The 14404-nt window shown below is 42.3% G+C and overlaps 1 protein-coding gene across 2 annotated transcripts in view; it reads right to left on the bottom strand.

The window, feature by feature from the left end:
- Positions 1-1468: 1468 nt before the first annotated feature.
- Positions 1469-14404, bottom strand: part of unc5db (unc-5 netrin receptor Db) — a 274433-nt gene continuing 261497 nt past the window's right edge. For both annotated transcript variants that reach the window (XM_080739513.1, XM_080739512.1), the window contains 4 exons: positions 10032-10181; positions 7760-7924; positions 5112-5290; positions 1469-2509 (listed from right to left, as the gene is read on the bottom strand). In XM_080739513.1, coding sequence (XP_080595639.1) covers positions 2233-2509; positions 5112-5290; positions 7760-7924; positions 10032-10181 — 771 coding nt within the window. In that variant the 3' untranslated portion in view covers positions 1469-2232. The remainder of the gene's footprint in view (positions 2510-5111; positions 5291-7759; positions 7925-10031; positions 10182-14404) is intronic.

Raw genomic sequence — 14404 nt, forward strand, 5'->3', positions numbered from 1 at the left:
GATGCGGGTGTGATGCCAAAGACTAGAATGCGCTCTCAATGCGAACATAACCACTGGTAAGAAGCACTACAGAAGCACACAATTCCATTTTCGACACTCTTTGCTCACAGGAATGAGAACGCAAACAGTCACAATTACGGAAACAATTATATTTAAAATAAATGAACTTTCATCCTCTTCAGTAACCTGTTGATATCCTACTAATAAAGGAGCAAACTCACGCTCTAACGCTCTAACGCTCACGCTCTAACGCTCTAACGCTCACGCTTATCTACGTTTATCTATTCACTCGCTTCAGCAACTGATCCCAAAGTTCACATGGTATTGGCCATTAGCATTATACCAACACTGACGGAGCCCGAATTTCATTTCTCCCAAATTAAAGCAGTTTAAATTAGCGTTTTCTTAACCACTTCTGTTGAACTCTGCTGTCTGTTGCCAGGGTTACGGTCCGTTCCTCCAGGCCATGGGATCTGTAGCCCCACACACACACCCCTTTCTCTCACAGTTAGGAATGTTTCTCTCTCTCTCTCTCTCTCTCTCTCTCTCTCTCTCACACACACTTTCACCGGGTGCGTTTGACATATTTTGGAGCACATATCTTCGAACGGGTAAGGTCTAGTTATATAAACTACTGGTATAATTTGATTAGCCGTGCGAAGTAAAAAAGAAGAAGAAGAAAAAAGAATTAACATGTCTTGATGACAAACATACTGTATAAATCAGGGAGAAAAAAGCCCAGCTCAATGCTGTGTAAAACAATATGACTATTAATGTTTAAGTTAAATGTCACCATGTCCTTAATGATAAAACTGTGAGAGACACAAATGCCACATACCTATTTCATGTTATCTTAAAATTATTTTTATAGGTTGAAATAAATAATATAGCCAAATTATCATGAATGCTATTTGTAAGCAGGAAATGACACACAAATGTGACTATTATGGGAACAACTAATAAGTATTTATTAAAATGCACGCTGATATGTTTTCAGATAAAACACATCCCGGACATCATCTTTGTTAGATATTTTTTTCCAAACACCGCGTAGGTTGTTCTGAGACCAGAAAAGCCGCTGCATAATTTTAGTTTAACATTTTTTTTTCTCCTTTTTTTTAACAATAAAAGCTCACTAACAGAATAAAAACCTTTGCGTTTCATCTAACAGACACCTGGCATAGCTGTGAAATGCAGTACCGCCATTGAGGGTGGTTTCGGGACCTAAAATAGGCCTGTAGAGCAATGTGGTACACATCAACACAATGGTGAAACTAAGGCGATAGATACACACCGCAGTTCAAAGCACTGATGTTGTACTCTCTCTCTTAAGCAGGTCACCATACAGCTGTCATTTCTTGGTCAGCAGATACTAAGTCAAAAGTTCACACTTTCCTACAGTACAGCATCTGACAGTATGTACCCCCCCACCCCCCCGCCCCCGCCCCACGCCCACCCAAACCAGTCAGCTGACTCCTCTCAAGATGTCCACTGTCACAAAAGAAGGCTGTTTTTAATGGAACCCAAAGTGAAACACATATTTGTCTTGCTTGTATTTTTCCACAAATTGGATGCCATGATTATATTCCTCTAGCATAATTTGCATATTAGAACTAATATGCAAATACATCCAGATGCCATATGGAGTGTTGCTGGGTATCGGGAGGGGTGTGTGTGTGTTCTGAGTTGCAGGGACAGACCCCCAGGGGCCTGGAGAGAATTTCCCATACTCTCTCTTAGGAGCACATTGTACCGGAAAATAATGGACGCAGCAATGCAGAAGGTAACCCCTGCACCATAACTCTATGGCTGGGGGGAAGGTGGGGGCACAAAATACACAGTGCACCACTCAGATGAAGGGCGGGCCGACCTTGAGAAAAAACTTAAAATAATCAAGTAGCCAAGTAGAAGGGCAGAAAAAAAAACGAAACAGGTTTACAGTCCTTCTTCAGACATATTCTTGAAAAATAGAGATGAGGTGGGGTAGTAGATCTGGTGGTGAGACAGCATCATGTCTCTTGCTAGCTCTGATTGGCCAATGTGTTGATCGCGTCGTCTGTCCATCTGTCCGACTGCTCACCGACCAACGCATGACCCCTCATCGTGCCGCCATGTGCTGTCCACCACCATCGGCTGTGGTACAGTATGTGTGCATACAAGGATTATGCATTAAGCTTAATTCATCAGTTCATAGACTCGATTGGGCTAATTTGCGCCAGTCCCTCTGTCGGTTCAGCCTGTGTACTCGGGAGCCGAGTCCTCCGTGTCGTGATTTGCAAATTCCGAGCCTGTTTGATGCAGATTTGAGGCCAGACTGCCCGTTGATATGTGATTGAGGTGGGGCTCAGGCTTGTCCTGGCTCTTTGGGGAGGTTTTTGATTGGATCTTGCTAATCTCCTCCAGAGCACTGGCCAGAGAGTCCAAGTCACCGCTGTCTTGGTGGTGCGCCTCCCACAGACTTAGTATGACTGCTGATGGACTCCGCTGCTTAGCGAAGTAACACAGGTTTCTGTAGAGAAGGGAGAGAATCCTGTCAGGCTTTGAGTTAGGTTTAGGTGCATGCTCTCTGTGGTATGGCAAGGGAAATGTGACACGATGTGCAGTTGTATGTAAAGTGAGGCCTGTTAAAACTGTTAATTGTTGATCATTTATTTACTGGATAGAGCGCCTATAGGCAGAGTGAGTTATAGTAGTGCAAAATCTAAGATACTGTATTGCTGTTTAGATATAAATAAAGGTACTAACACAGCAGCATATATCGCCAAAGTATGATCATAACAAAACTAATTACTAAGCAAGATGCTTTTATCTTTAGTGGGTTTGGCTACTGCAATGCACCTTTTATGGGTCTTTCTAAAATGGCCATTGAAAAGTTACAGCATATTCCAGTCATTCCAATCTTAGCCAGACACTGCACTTCTACTTGTTTCTAAAGCTCTCAACGTCATGTTCCTTCATGAGGCTCTACTGCAGGCATGCTTCTGTAAAGGTATAACCCTATCGAAAATAAAATTGGTTTCTTAAAGTATGCTCCCAAATTATGGAACACTTAACCTAAATATATTAGAGAGGCAAGCTCTGTTTAACCTAACATTTAATTTTACATTTAACTTTCTTATTGATTCTGCATAACTATGACAATACTTCTTAGTACTACATATCATTACTGTTGGGTAGAGACCATGTCTCTCCATAATACATATTCTTTTCATAAATGAATGCTCTATTTTATTGATTTATAACAGTGTTGTGCAAAAGTAGCAAAAATAGCCAATATACAAGCACACAACAAATTGCGATGTGACGTGTTGTGAGCTTGTAGATCAGCAATTTTCCTTTATTCGTTTCAGGTTCAGATAGACTCTGGGGCAGTGGTTCTTAAAAAGTAATGAAACACTTCCTCACATAATTGGATATCACTTTAGAATAACTACCCCTCTTAAATGGTTAATAAGTAATTCAAGTTAATAATTATTTGTTAAATGTGTGTTAGTTAATGTTTGTTAATTAATGATTTTGAACGGGTCATGAACAAGCTATTAGTAAACTAGAACTATTTAAAAAATACTTAATACTTAATTACTTAATAATTAAGTAATTAGAATTAAGTATTCGTTCATAGTTTATTAACTCCTCCTAATGTTATGACATTATCAGTAGTGAAAACACTGTGCTCAACCATCCCTTGCTGCCATGACAGACCTACAAACTTAGTCATAGGGGATGGAATCCAGTGGGGGGCAGTATTTCACTTCCAGTCTGTGGTGTACTATCTGCCACAAGACAAAATAATCCACCCAGCTTCTGAGGCTGCAGCCATTGGTCAAATGTGGCTGAGTTGAAAGGAGCCTAAATATGACAGAAGAAGGCTTATCTGGGTAATTTGGAACCCCAGAGGACTCTCAGATACCAACTTCTCATGAATCACACACTTAAAGAGAGATTAGGTCTGCCGTGAGCCAACGCATGGCATTGGCAAAGAGAACATTTGGATCAAAAATACCAGTACAGTCCCATAACGAGTATAGTATATAGGATAGTATAGAACGGTCTGTTTCATATTAAAGATAAGAGGATATCGAATGGGATGGGACTTGGAACGAGAAAGTGATATTCATTATGCTGACTGATATTTGCTAACTGTCTGACATAGATAGCAAAGTCTTAAGAGGAACAATATGATACCATGTATTGCCTCAAGGGAAAGTCAGTTTGCAAGGACAGCACAAAGGAATGTACATTATATGCAACAATAGGCAACATGCATTCACAGTTAAATTATTAGTCTGGTCAGTGTACTGTAGTAGTGTCAACTTGGGAAATTAATATAGGCTACTTATTGAATACTATACATACTTAGAAGTGGGTTGCATAGAAACTTTAATGAGTTTAGAAATATTCCTCCAGGTATAGAATTATTGAACAATTGTGAATTTGAACAACTTAATACATTTTTATATAGTGGTGTTGTGCATGATAGCCATCTACATATTGTCAGCTGGTACATCTAATATTTCCATTATTTTCAAAAGTAGCGAAAACAGACAAAATGTTTTTGGGACAACTTTCGCCTATAATAACATGCCTAAAATAGATAGGTACAGTCCTTGTCAGAAAGTGGACAATAGTTGTATAAGAAGAATACAACAACAGGGAATAAAGGCATGCTAGTGAGTCAATCACACACTCCAGGGACGTGCTGGGCCCGATTCAGCCTGGGAAAAAGAGTTGGAGAGGCCCTCATTGCGTGCTATAGAGAGAGATCTCTCTCTATAGCGCTGCTGCCACTCAAAGATTTGCCTTTTCCGTTTGTTTTGTATTTATCATTTTAAAAATGATTTAAACTACCTTATATGATGAAGCAGTCTTTGCTTTGCGAAAAAATTATAAATTTGAAACTTGGAGATATAAGGTTTCTGCCCGACAGTGACGATTTACTTTGTTGGCCGCCCAAATGGATCGAAGGCCGACATTTTATTTTAAATTTTTTCCTAATGGCCGGCCTGGACTGGCCGGGAATGAACCGGCCGTTCGGGAGTTGTCCCGCTTTTCCCAATGGCAAGCATGTCCCTGACACACACTCTCCCGTATGAGAAGTACAGTGAGCTCACCTGTCTAGGTGTAGCTTCTGGGCTAAGAGCTGCCAGTCCTTGCCTTTGGCATTGGCAGTGTCGAAGGTAGCACAGATCCTCTGGCGTATGGACAGGGGGATTTTGAAGGCCTTGGGACCTGTCTGCGAGGTGATGGTGCAGTCTGTCTGCATAAAAAATGGCACCGACTCCTTCTCACTCTACAGAGGACCAAAAATAAATAAATAACAGTTTAATAATACTATTTGTGACATCTGTCACCTGTTGTGCCACCAAAATGTCACCGAAGCTCCTTCAGGGGGAAAAAAATATATATATATATATTTTATGTCAAAAACGTTGATGCTTTGGGGGGAGGTTGTCATGTCTTGGTCTTCATAAATTGGGGAAATGATTTGAAGCTTGTAAATGTAGGGTGACATGCCATAATGAGAAAAGTTTAGCTAACAAGTTTTTCAATAGGACCCATTGTGTGGGTTTTTTCCCTTCTGCCCCTGGCTGACTGGCAGGGGTGTCACAAAGGGGACTGAGTTACTAGGGCCCAAGGTGGAGAGGCCTGGAATTATTTTATACTTTAGCTATTGAAAAATAGCAGATATACAAGCTCACAGCGGTGCCACGCTGCGAGCTTGTAGCTCTGCTATTTTTTGAGACATTGTGAAAATGTGTGCAAATCTTTGAATATATGTATTTTTAGGCGAACATTTGTAACTCAAATTTTGCTTCTGGGGGGGTCCCTGGAACTAAATATTTTGACATGGGGGTCCGTGGTCCAATACATATCATTTTGGGGGTCCTTCACATGAAACAGTTTGAGCACCACTGACATAAAAACAGGTTTTAAAAAAAACCTTAGAAGGATTTGAAATATTTTTGAAAAATGCACACATTTTCACAATTTTTCAAAAATAGCAGATCTACAGATCTGTGAGCTTGTATATCTGCTATTTCTCAATAGTTAAAGTACCCCGGGCCCAGAATTTGGTGCAGCACCCTTGCTGCCTGGTGGTTAGAGCTGATTGGTAGGGCTAACAGAGGCTGACAAGCCAATAGCAATCAACAGACTCCCGAAAGGAGGTAATAGAAAGCATGTTAACAGGGGCAAATAATATTGACAATATTGGAAAGATAAGAATACTCTTCTCTGCAGTGCAAGGACACATACTATATATGTGTAGTTATATCTGACTGATAAAAATACTTTTCCACTTTCCATTTTATATGAAGTTTCCACCATAAGAAGTGCTAACAGAGGGTAGAAGACCGGTACTGTAATGCCTTACTTGCATGCTGTGTTGCTCACCGAAAATAGCCGATCTACAAGCTCACAACGATTCGCATTTGATGTGTTGTGAGCTTGTAGATCTGTTATTTTTGGTCTGCGACACCGGCATGGAACCATGTATAACATCAGGCTTAACAGGCCCTAAGTCAGGGGTCTTCAACAGGGGGTCCGGGACCCTGCGGGGGTCCTCAGAGTTACTACAGGGGGGCTGCCAAATCCTTGTGTGATAGGATAATTCTTTTAAATGAACAACATGAACCCTCGCATCCCTATTCCGAGGAGAACTTTAGCCAAAAATAGCAGATCTACAAGCTCATTGTAGATCGGCTATTTTCGTCAAATAGGTTGGATGTAGAGGTAAAAAAGAGCAGACCAAGTACGGAGTGAAAGGTCAAATTTACAAAATATCAACGATTTAAGTGGTTAAATGTCTGAAAATACACAATAACACAAATCCAACATAGACTGATGACAGTGCTGTCAAACAAGTCTATGAGTCTATCTATGAAATCGCTGAAGATCTGCATCACACATTTATACAACATGTGGAGGGGGTCCCTGCTTCATCTCTCTCTCAGCTAAGGGGTCCTTGGCCTGAAAACGTTAAGTTATATTCATATCCATCATGTTGGGACTCGGCTCATACAAACAGTGAATGCATCCCTTGTTTAGAGACCAGGGTGCCTTCAAAGTTTGGCTCAGTCACTTTTGAAAAGAGACGTCTTTTCCCCACATGATTGCCCTCATTTAGCATCTCACTCTTGTTGATTTTGTTTTCTCTCAGCACTGCGAGGTTGAGCAGTCACCCCACTGCTGCTGTTTCACTGCAATATCCTGACGGCAAAACCTATGAAGAACTGCTGCATGTTGGCTTTGTAGCAGTCTGTAATTACTGCACTGCTTTTGCATTTTATTCCGCACCACGACTCCCAGGCAAAGTTTTGGGTTCGCTGCACACGTGAGGCAGTTGACAAACAATTTAAATTCATTAATTAATTAAAAAATATTTACCTGTGGTTTAGACAGTATTGTTAAAACGTCATTTTTGCCCATGTCTGACTGTAACACCGGGTGTAACAGCGGGTTCAAATGCAGTACAATCCCGCTGCGTGAGATCTATAGCCACACAAGAATCTAAGTATAGCTCTATGCTTTTAGAGAGTGTGTCCTTTTCTCTCTATTAATAACAGAATGCCAGCGCAGGGGAAAAGCTGGCCCAACACTGCTGTCAATGTGCACATGCACACGCGCAGACACACGTCCACACGCGCACACATGCACACACACACTTCTGCGGAAGGTTAGATAAAGGTTGTGTGAGAAAAGTAAAACGTCCTCCACTGCCTGGCAAGGAGGAGAAGGGAAAGAGGCAGGAAGGTTTCACCTCGGCCACGGCCGTGTAGACCTGCAGAATCTGCTCATGGCCCTTGACCTGGCGCACGCTGATTTTGCAGGAGAGCTGCGTGGTGGCGGGGCTGTATCTCTCCAGGGAGAAGGCACAGTGCAGGGGCTGCTGGTTGCTGCACCACACTTGGGGGAAAGGGAATTCCTGACATGACGGGAGAGAAGGAAGGAAGGAGGGAGAGGGAGAGGAGGAAAGAGAGGGAGGAAGGAAGGAAGGAAGGAAGAGAGGGTAATGGGAAAAGTTACTTTTACATTTCTCAGCACACACAGTGCACAAGTCGTTGCATCTTTGTCTTTGCACGTCAGCTGTTTATTTCTCTCTTTTAGCGTGTGAGATGCTTTCACAGGCTTTTATTGTATCTGTCATTCATTAATTTCTCATTTGTTTCTAACCTTTAAATGCTTTTAGAATTTGATTGCCCGTTTTAATTTGCGCCTGTTATTTGGCAAATAAATCAAATTAACTTTAATGAATGAGGAGGAAGAAGAGGCAAACAGACTTCAACGACTTTAAGACTGCATCTGTGTAAGATGAGTCAACTGCTTGTCGTTCATGTGAGCACATTCTCGCAAAAAATAAACAAAACAAAAACAAAACTGTCACAAATGCAAAGTAAGATCAAAAGGCAGCTGGCTTTTGAAGTCTAATCGACGATAGCTTCATGCGTAGAAATAAGTATTTTTTCGAGGAAAGCCTCAAACAGAGGGGGAATGAGGGAAGCAGCGGGATCCTTTTGCAAATACAGACCCACGTAATTCCGACCATAAAAAAGACGCTCATGGGGCTCTATCTATGTATTATTGTGCGGAGCATTCCTCTGAACGTGCCGGGCTGTGGGGTTCGGGGAGCAGAGGAGAGAATGATGGCCTTTGATGTATAATTAATTTCCGTGGAAACGGGGGCACATCTGTGGGGAAAACGTCCTTGACCTCTGGTGCAGTGCACATTGCCTGATATCTGCATATTAAAGTGACCTGTAAACGATTCGCAGCGAGGAACTCGCCATTAAAGGCAAAGTGGGGCCCAAGTAGGCCAACGCTATACCATCCTATAAGACTTTAACCCTTCAGGCTTTGACCCACCACCACCCCACAGTGCACGCCCTGCCCCACACCCGATTCATGGGATTACGTGGCGGGTAATTGATGGTGGCGGTGGTGGAGGTGGAAGGAATGATGGACATGGAGAGACCAGCTTGCTCTTTAGGACTAAAAGCTGACTTGATGTATGGCGAGCCACGCGGCCATTATTCTACACCTGCTCCGAGAGAGAAGGGAGGAGGTGGAGGAGGAGGAGGAGGGGGTGGTGGTGGAGGTTCACAGAGCCTGTCTCCCTCCTAAGACCCTCATAAATAACAGTGCAGACACTGTGGAGGTGTCTGCTTTGTGTGAAACACGCGGCAGGCCTCACCTCTGCATTCAGGCGTTGGGAGCAATAACACAGCATGGTCGGGGCAGTCAGAGCACACAACCCGGCCGTTCCACAGAGGAATGCCTACCGCATACAACATTAACTCTTTTACCGCCATTTATATGATGCTATAAGGATCTAAGGATGTCTTTTAATGCCATAAAAGTAGCTTACATTTGCGATTTTATAAAAAAAATATCCATCCATTATTTCCAACTGCATTTATTTTGTAAAAGACCAGCGTATCCCTCATCGTGTTGTGGGGAAAAAAAACAAGTCCAACGGGCGCTTCCGTTGGACTTGTTCAAGGCTGAAGTTTGTCCCTCGGTTGCATCAGTTGTAGACATAGAAATGGAGAAACTAGACCCAGGCATAGAAATGGAGGAGAAAAGTGATGCCGCCGCCATTGTTGTTTATGTGCGCTCCAGATTTGAGACTAACGTTACGGGAGCTGCTGCTACTGTACAGCTGAAAGAACAAACGCTCGTTATGGCACAGAGGATAAAAGAACGAGCGTTCATTCGGCGGCAAGAGAGTTAAAAGACAGTTTCACTTTTATAAAGAATATATATGTTTTGCTGTACAATACAATACGGGGGGAAAAAGAAAGGAACTTAATCTATCACTCAAACGCATGTCTGCGAGACGGCTAAGCTGATGGACACCAACGTTTCACTGACAGATAACGTACTATCTCTCTTGGCCAGGGACCCCAGCCCTGCTCTTGGGTGGCATTAGTACCAAAACTAATTTAATTTCCACCTGGCTTTGGAGGAGAAGATTAAGGACTGATCTGCTTAAATCTGAATGAATCTCTGCGAGCGCTGGCTCGCCGTCATACCTGACATGTGGTAAAGGGCTTGATGCTCCACAGAAACTGGGGGACGTCTTGGATGGACACCTGCAGGCTGAAGGTGTTCGCTCGGAAAGGCAGCATCTTTGGCTCCTCGAGAAGCTGTCCCCCTCTGCTCTTCTCCGTGGCTACCACTCCCTGGAGACGAGAGGAGAGCATAATAGAGGGGGTAAACATAATTAGTTTGGTTATTAAGTTATGGCAGCTATATGGAGAGTTCAGGTGGAATTGGCTATGCCTCCCCCTGTCCAGCTGGGGCACCTGATTGATGGAGGGGAAAGGAACTGGTTGGAATAACGTGTTCCTTCCACGCGCTACGTCCAACCGGGGAAACTCCACCCTCCTGTCAGGTGAAAAGAAGCGGCTTGGACTCCTCATGCATTGAGGGAAGCATGCGTTCAGTCCGTTGCTCTCCCCAGGTTGACAGAGGGAGTGTAGCTCCCAGGATTACATTAGACAATTGACACTGGGTGAAAGAATAAATGTCCCGCCGCACCATACTGTATATGTCATATTCCTATACATCACAGTAAGAAAAGTTATACTCGACTTTAAACAGCAGTAAATAATTGGGAAATTGGTACCAGATGTGCCCAGGTCCGCCTCTCCTTTGACGTAATTTTAGACAAATCCTGACAAATCCTCCAACAACTAGGGGTGCAGGAAAAAATCGATTCGAATTTGAATCGTGTTTCTAACATGGTAAGATTCAGAATCGATTCTCATTTTCCAAAAATCTATTTTTTTATTAGATATTATGTATTAGATATTGTGATTTTTATGATTTTTATTTTATGATTTTTTTATTACGATAATTTATTAGATATTATGTTGTGTTTGTATAAGTTAAAAGAATGTGTGCAAGCATGAATAAATCAGACATGTTGTCTTGGATTTACCTTGTGTGTTTACATTATTGCAAGTTGATAAAACTTTTACAATTATAAAAGCTACGTAAATGTACTCTGCTTTCACGCCAGCAGACTGGAGTAGATCCTGATATATGAATTAAATAGAGAATCTTTTTGAATAGAGAATCTTTTTGAATAGAGAATCGTTTTGAATAGAGAATCGTTTTTAAATCGGAAAATAATTGTTCGTTTGGATTTGAAATAATCGAAAAAAGAATCGTGAATCATGACCCCAAAGATTCGCAGCCCTACAAACAACAAAGGTATTAGCATTGAGCTCTTCTGCCCTGAAGATGGGGATGTCCAAATATTAGTTTTTCAAGCCCCCAAGCCACAAAAAGGAGCCAAATCGATGCAAGAAGCACCTTTGTTTGAACCTCCAAAACACACGCGTGACATTGATTTTCTTCCCCTATGCGCGCGTACTAGGGCATGAAGTCACAGTAACTAAAAGAATGTGTGCTGGGAGGCATTGTCCTTGTATCACCTGGCCGGGGGGAACCCTGCAGCGCTGGCCTTGGTGCTGAACTACCTGCACCCCCCTCAGTTCCCTGTGGGATGCCACAAAGTGAGGAGGAATACAAGAAAAAGAGAAAACAAGTCTCTAAAAAAAAAGACAATACCTTCCAACTCACCTTCTGGACATAAATGACTTCCAGCATATCGTTGTTGTCGGGTGGAAACCATGTCCCAAACCGTTAGTTTTGTATTTATCATTTTAAAAATGAGTTAAAATAGCTAAAATAGCCGATCTACAAGCACACACCGCACCGCAAAAAATAAATAAAAAAAATACAGATTTTAAACTGGGAGATACAAGGTTTCTGCCCGACAGTGACGATATATGTCACCACCTGTTGTAAGATCTCCATCATGTCCAGTAAATGTTTTCTATAGCGCCTTTATCCAAAGCACTTTACATTGAGCCACGCTGTCAGGCAAACTGACAGCGTGGACAGCCATGCAAGGCAACATCACAAGCAGGTGGAGATTCTCACAGTGTCTTGAACTTCAAGATGAAACCAGGAGGAGCTGCATGGGAATCAAACTGTTATACTTCCAGTTCCAACCAAGACGAGCTCCAAAAATGAGCTTGTCACGAAACTTCAACACAAAACCGGGCTTCCGCGAAATGGCGGCCGAGTTGCCTTTTTTTTAATGAAACATACACTATTCTGTTCCTCATTACCATCGCATTTGTGGCCGCAAAAAAAACATGACAAGATTGAAGTTTCAATTTAATGCATTGGAAAAGCGTGCATTGGGGCTTTAACATGCATCTCCCAAATTGAATTTGTGATGATGAAAGGGCTCTTTGATTGCCGCTCGCAGGTATTCATCTGTCCTCATTGTTCCGTGTCCCTGTGGGAGGCTGGAGCGGCTGGCTGTCTATCCGCAGCCATCTCAATCACAAAGGAGAACAGACACTGAAGAGAACTGTGACTAAAGCCAAGCAGAACTGACAGATTCTGACTCGGTGACAGTGTGTGTGTCTGTGTGTGTGTGTGTGTGTGTGTGTGTGTGTGTGTGTGTGTGTGTGTGTGTGTGTGTGTGTGTGTGTGTGTGTGTGTGTGTGCGCGTGCGTTTAGACTAGAGTACCCACTCTGTGTGTGTAGTGGGGAAGTGTGTGGGGGTCACATACAGTATGTCTCTCAGTGGTGGTCTATATATGAATATATATATACAGTAGTGTGTGTGTGTGTGTGTGTGTGTGTGTGTGTGTGTGTGTGTGTGTGTGTGTGTGTGTGTGTGTGTGTGTGTGTGTGTGTGTGTGTGTGTGTGTGTGTGTGTGTATATATATATATATATGGGCATTAACGAAAAAGTCGACTTCATTACACAAGTCGACTCCCACCAGAGAAAGTCGAAAGTCAAAGTTGAAAAAAAAGAAAAAACTTTCTATTGTGAAAATAGCCGATCTACATGCTCACAACGCCTCGCATTCTGCCTCTATATATTTGACAATTTGGACAATGTTTAATTTGCCATTTTAGAGGTATTAAAAAGTCCTTAAATTGGCACTTTAGAAATGTGAAGATACCCTCTATAATTGAGAGAGAAAACAATGTTTCACATTAAGTTAATCATCTGAGGACCCCCCCCAAATAATTGGGGGGTCGTGTGTGATGTGATGACGTCATCAAACGATAGTCGACTTCAAATCAACTTTTTACAACTTTTTACAAGTTTTTGCAAGTCGAGGCGACTTGCAAAAATCACAAGTCGTTAATGCCCTAATATATATATATATATATATATATATATATATATACTGTGTACAGTACACACGCACACGCACACACACACACACACACACACACACACACACACACACACAGTATGAACTATACTGTCTGTAAGTATAAATGATTATGTATTGCATGTACATGTATGTATGTACGTACTGTATGTATGTTTGTATGTGTACAGTGTTTATTAGCATTTCATTTCAAGGAGCCAAAAATGTGCAGCGCCAGTGAGCATGCGGTTTGTGTGTGTCTGTGTTTACTGCAGTGTGTGTGTGCCTATCTGTCATTGCCATAGGTGTGAAACCAATCAACCATTGGCAAAATGCAGATGAAAGATGCTGCTAGAAAAACAAATGTGACAGCGGGAAACCTGTTGGATGAAATACTACATCCCTCCTCCACCATCTGCCTTTGTCTCTCAAAACAGTCTGTCGGCGACCGTCTGAATAGTGCTGGAGGGAGGCTATCAGCAGTCCTTCCATATATCAGCTAGCATGGCTTCACAATGAGGCCTGTGACCTTGGAGAATGACTTCCTGTCACAAAATTGAACATTTCCGTCCAGTTCCTTTTTTTTTAATGAAAAAGTCCAGTGGAGATAGACAGTTTCAAAAGCTGAAAGGGAGATAGTGAGGGGTAGGCACAGGAAAGCGCTGGCAAGATTCAATCCCAGGTCAGCTTTTGGAATATGTGGCTCCAATTTGAAGGCAAGGGGCCCCCATCACCACCATATTTCTTATCCATGCTGCTATGGAAAATGTTTCTCTACCTCCCAATTTTGGTGGGTTTTTGTGTTTTTTTGTTTTGTAATTTGGAAGTAAAATGTAATCAAATGGACTTGTTACAAATGGATAAATTAACACTGGAGCCAAATTTGTCGCCTGGCGCAAGGCGCCGCTAACTGGCAGTGCAATTCTCATTGCTATTTTCTGACCAACACAGCTGTAGTTGTTATGCCCATGCCCCATAGTTTAGATAACAAGTAATCTTGCCCCTATTAGCACCCTGCCCTGGACATGTTGGTAATGAGTTATGGTCTATAGCTCAATCAGTCTAGCAATGCTATCTTACGCACAGACCTGGAGCTTAATTTGCACTAGGACCAGCTTCAAATTAGTCTCATCAGCAGGGGCATGTGACTCAAATGTTTCCTTACTATTTAAACAGTGCAACGCTAAAAGCATTAACAGGTCACCATCAAA

The sequence above is a fragment of the Nannobrachium achirus genome (genome assembly GCF_963921795.1).
Source record: "Nannobrachium achirus genome assembly, chromosome: 12".
NCBI lineage: Eukaryota > Metazoa > Chordata > Actinopteri > Myctophiformes > Myctophidae > Nannobrachium > Nannobrachium achirus.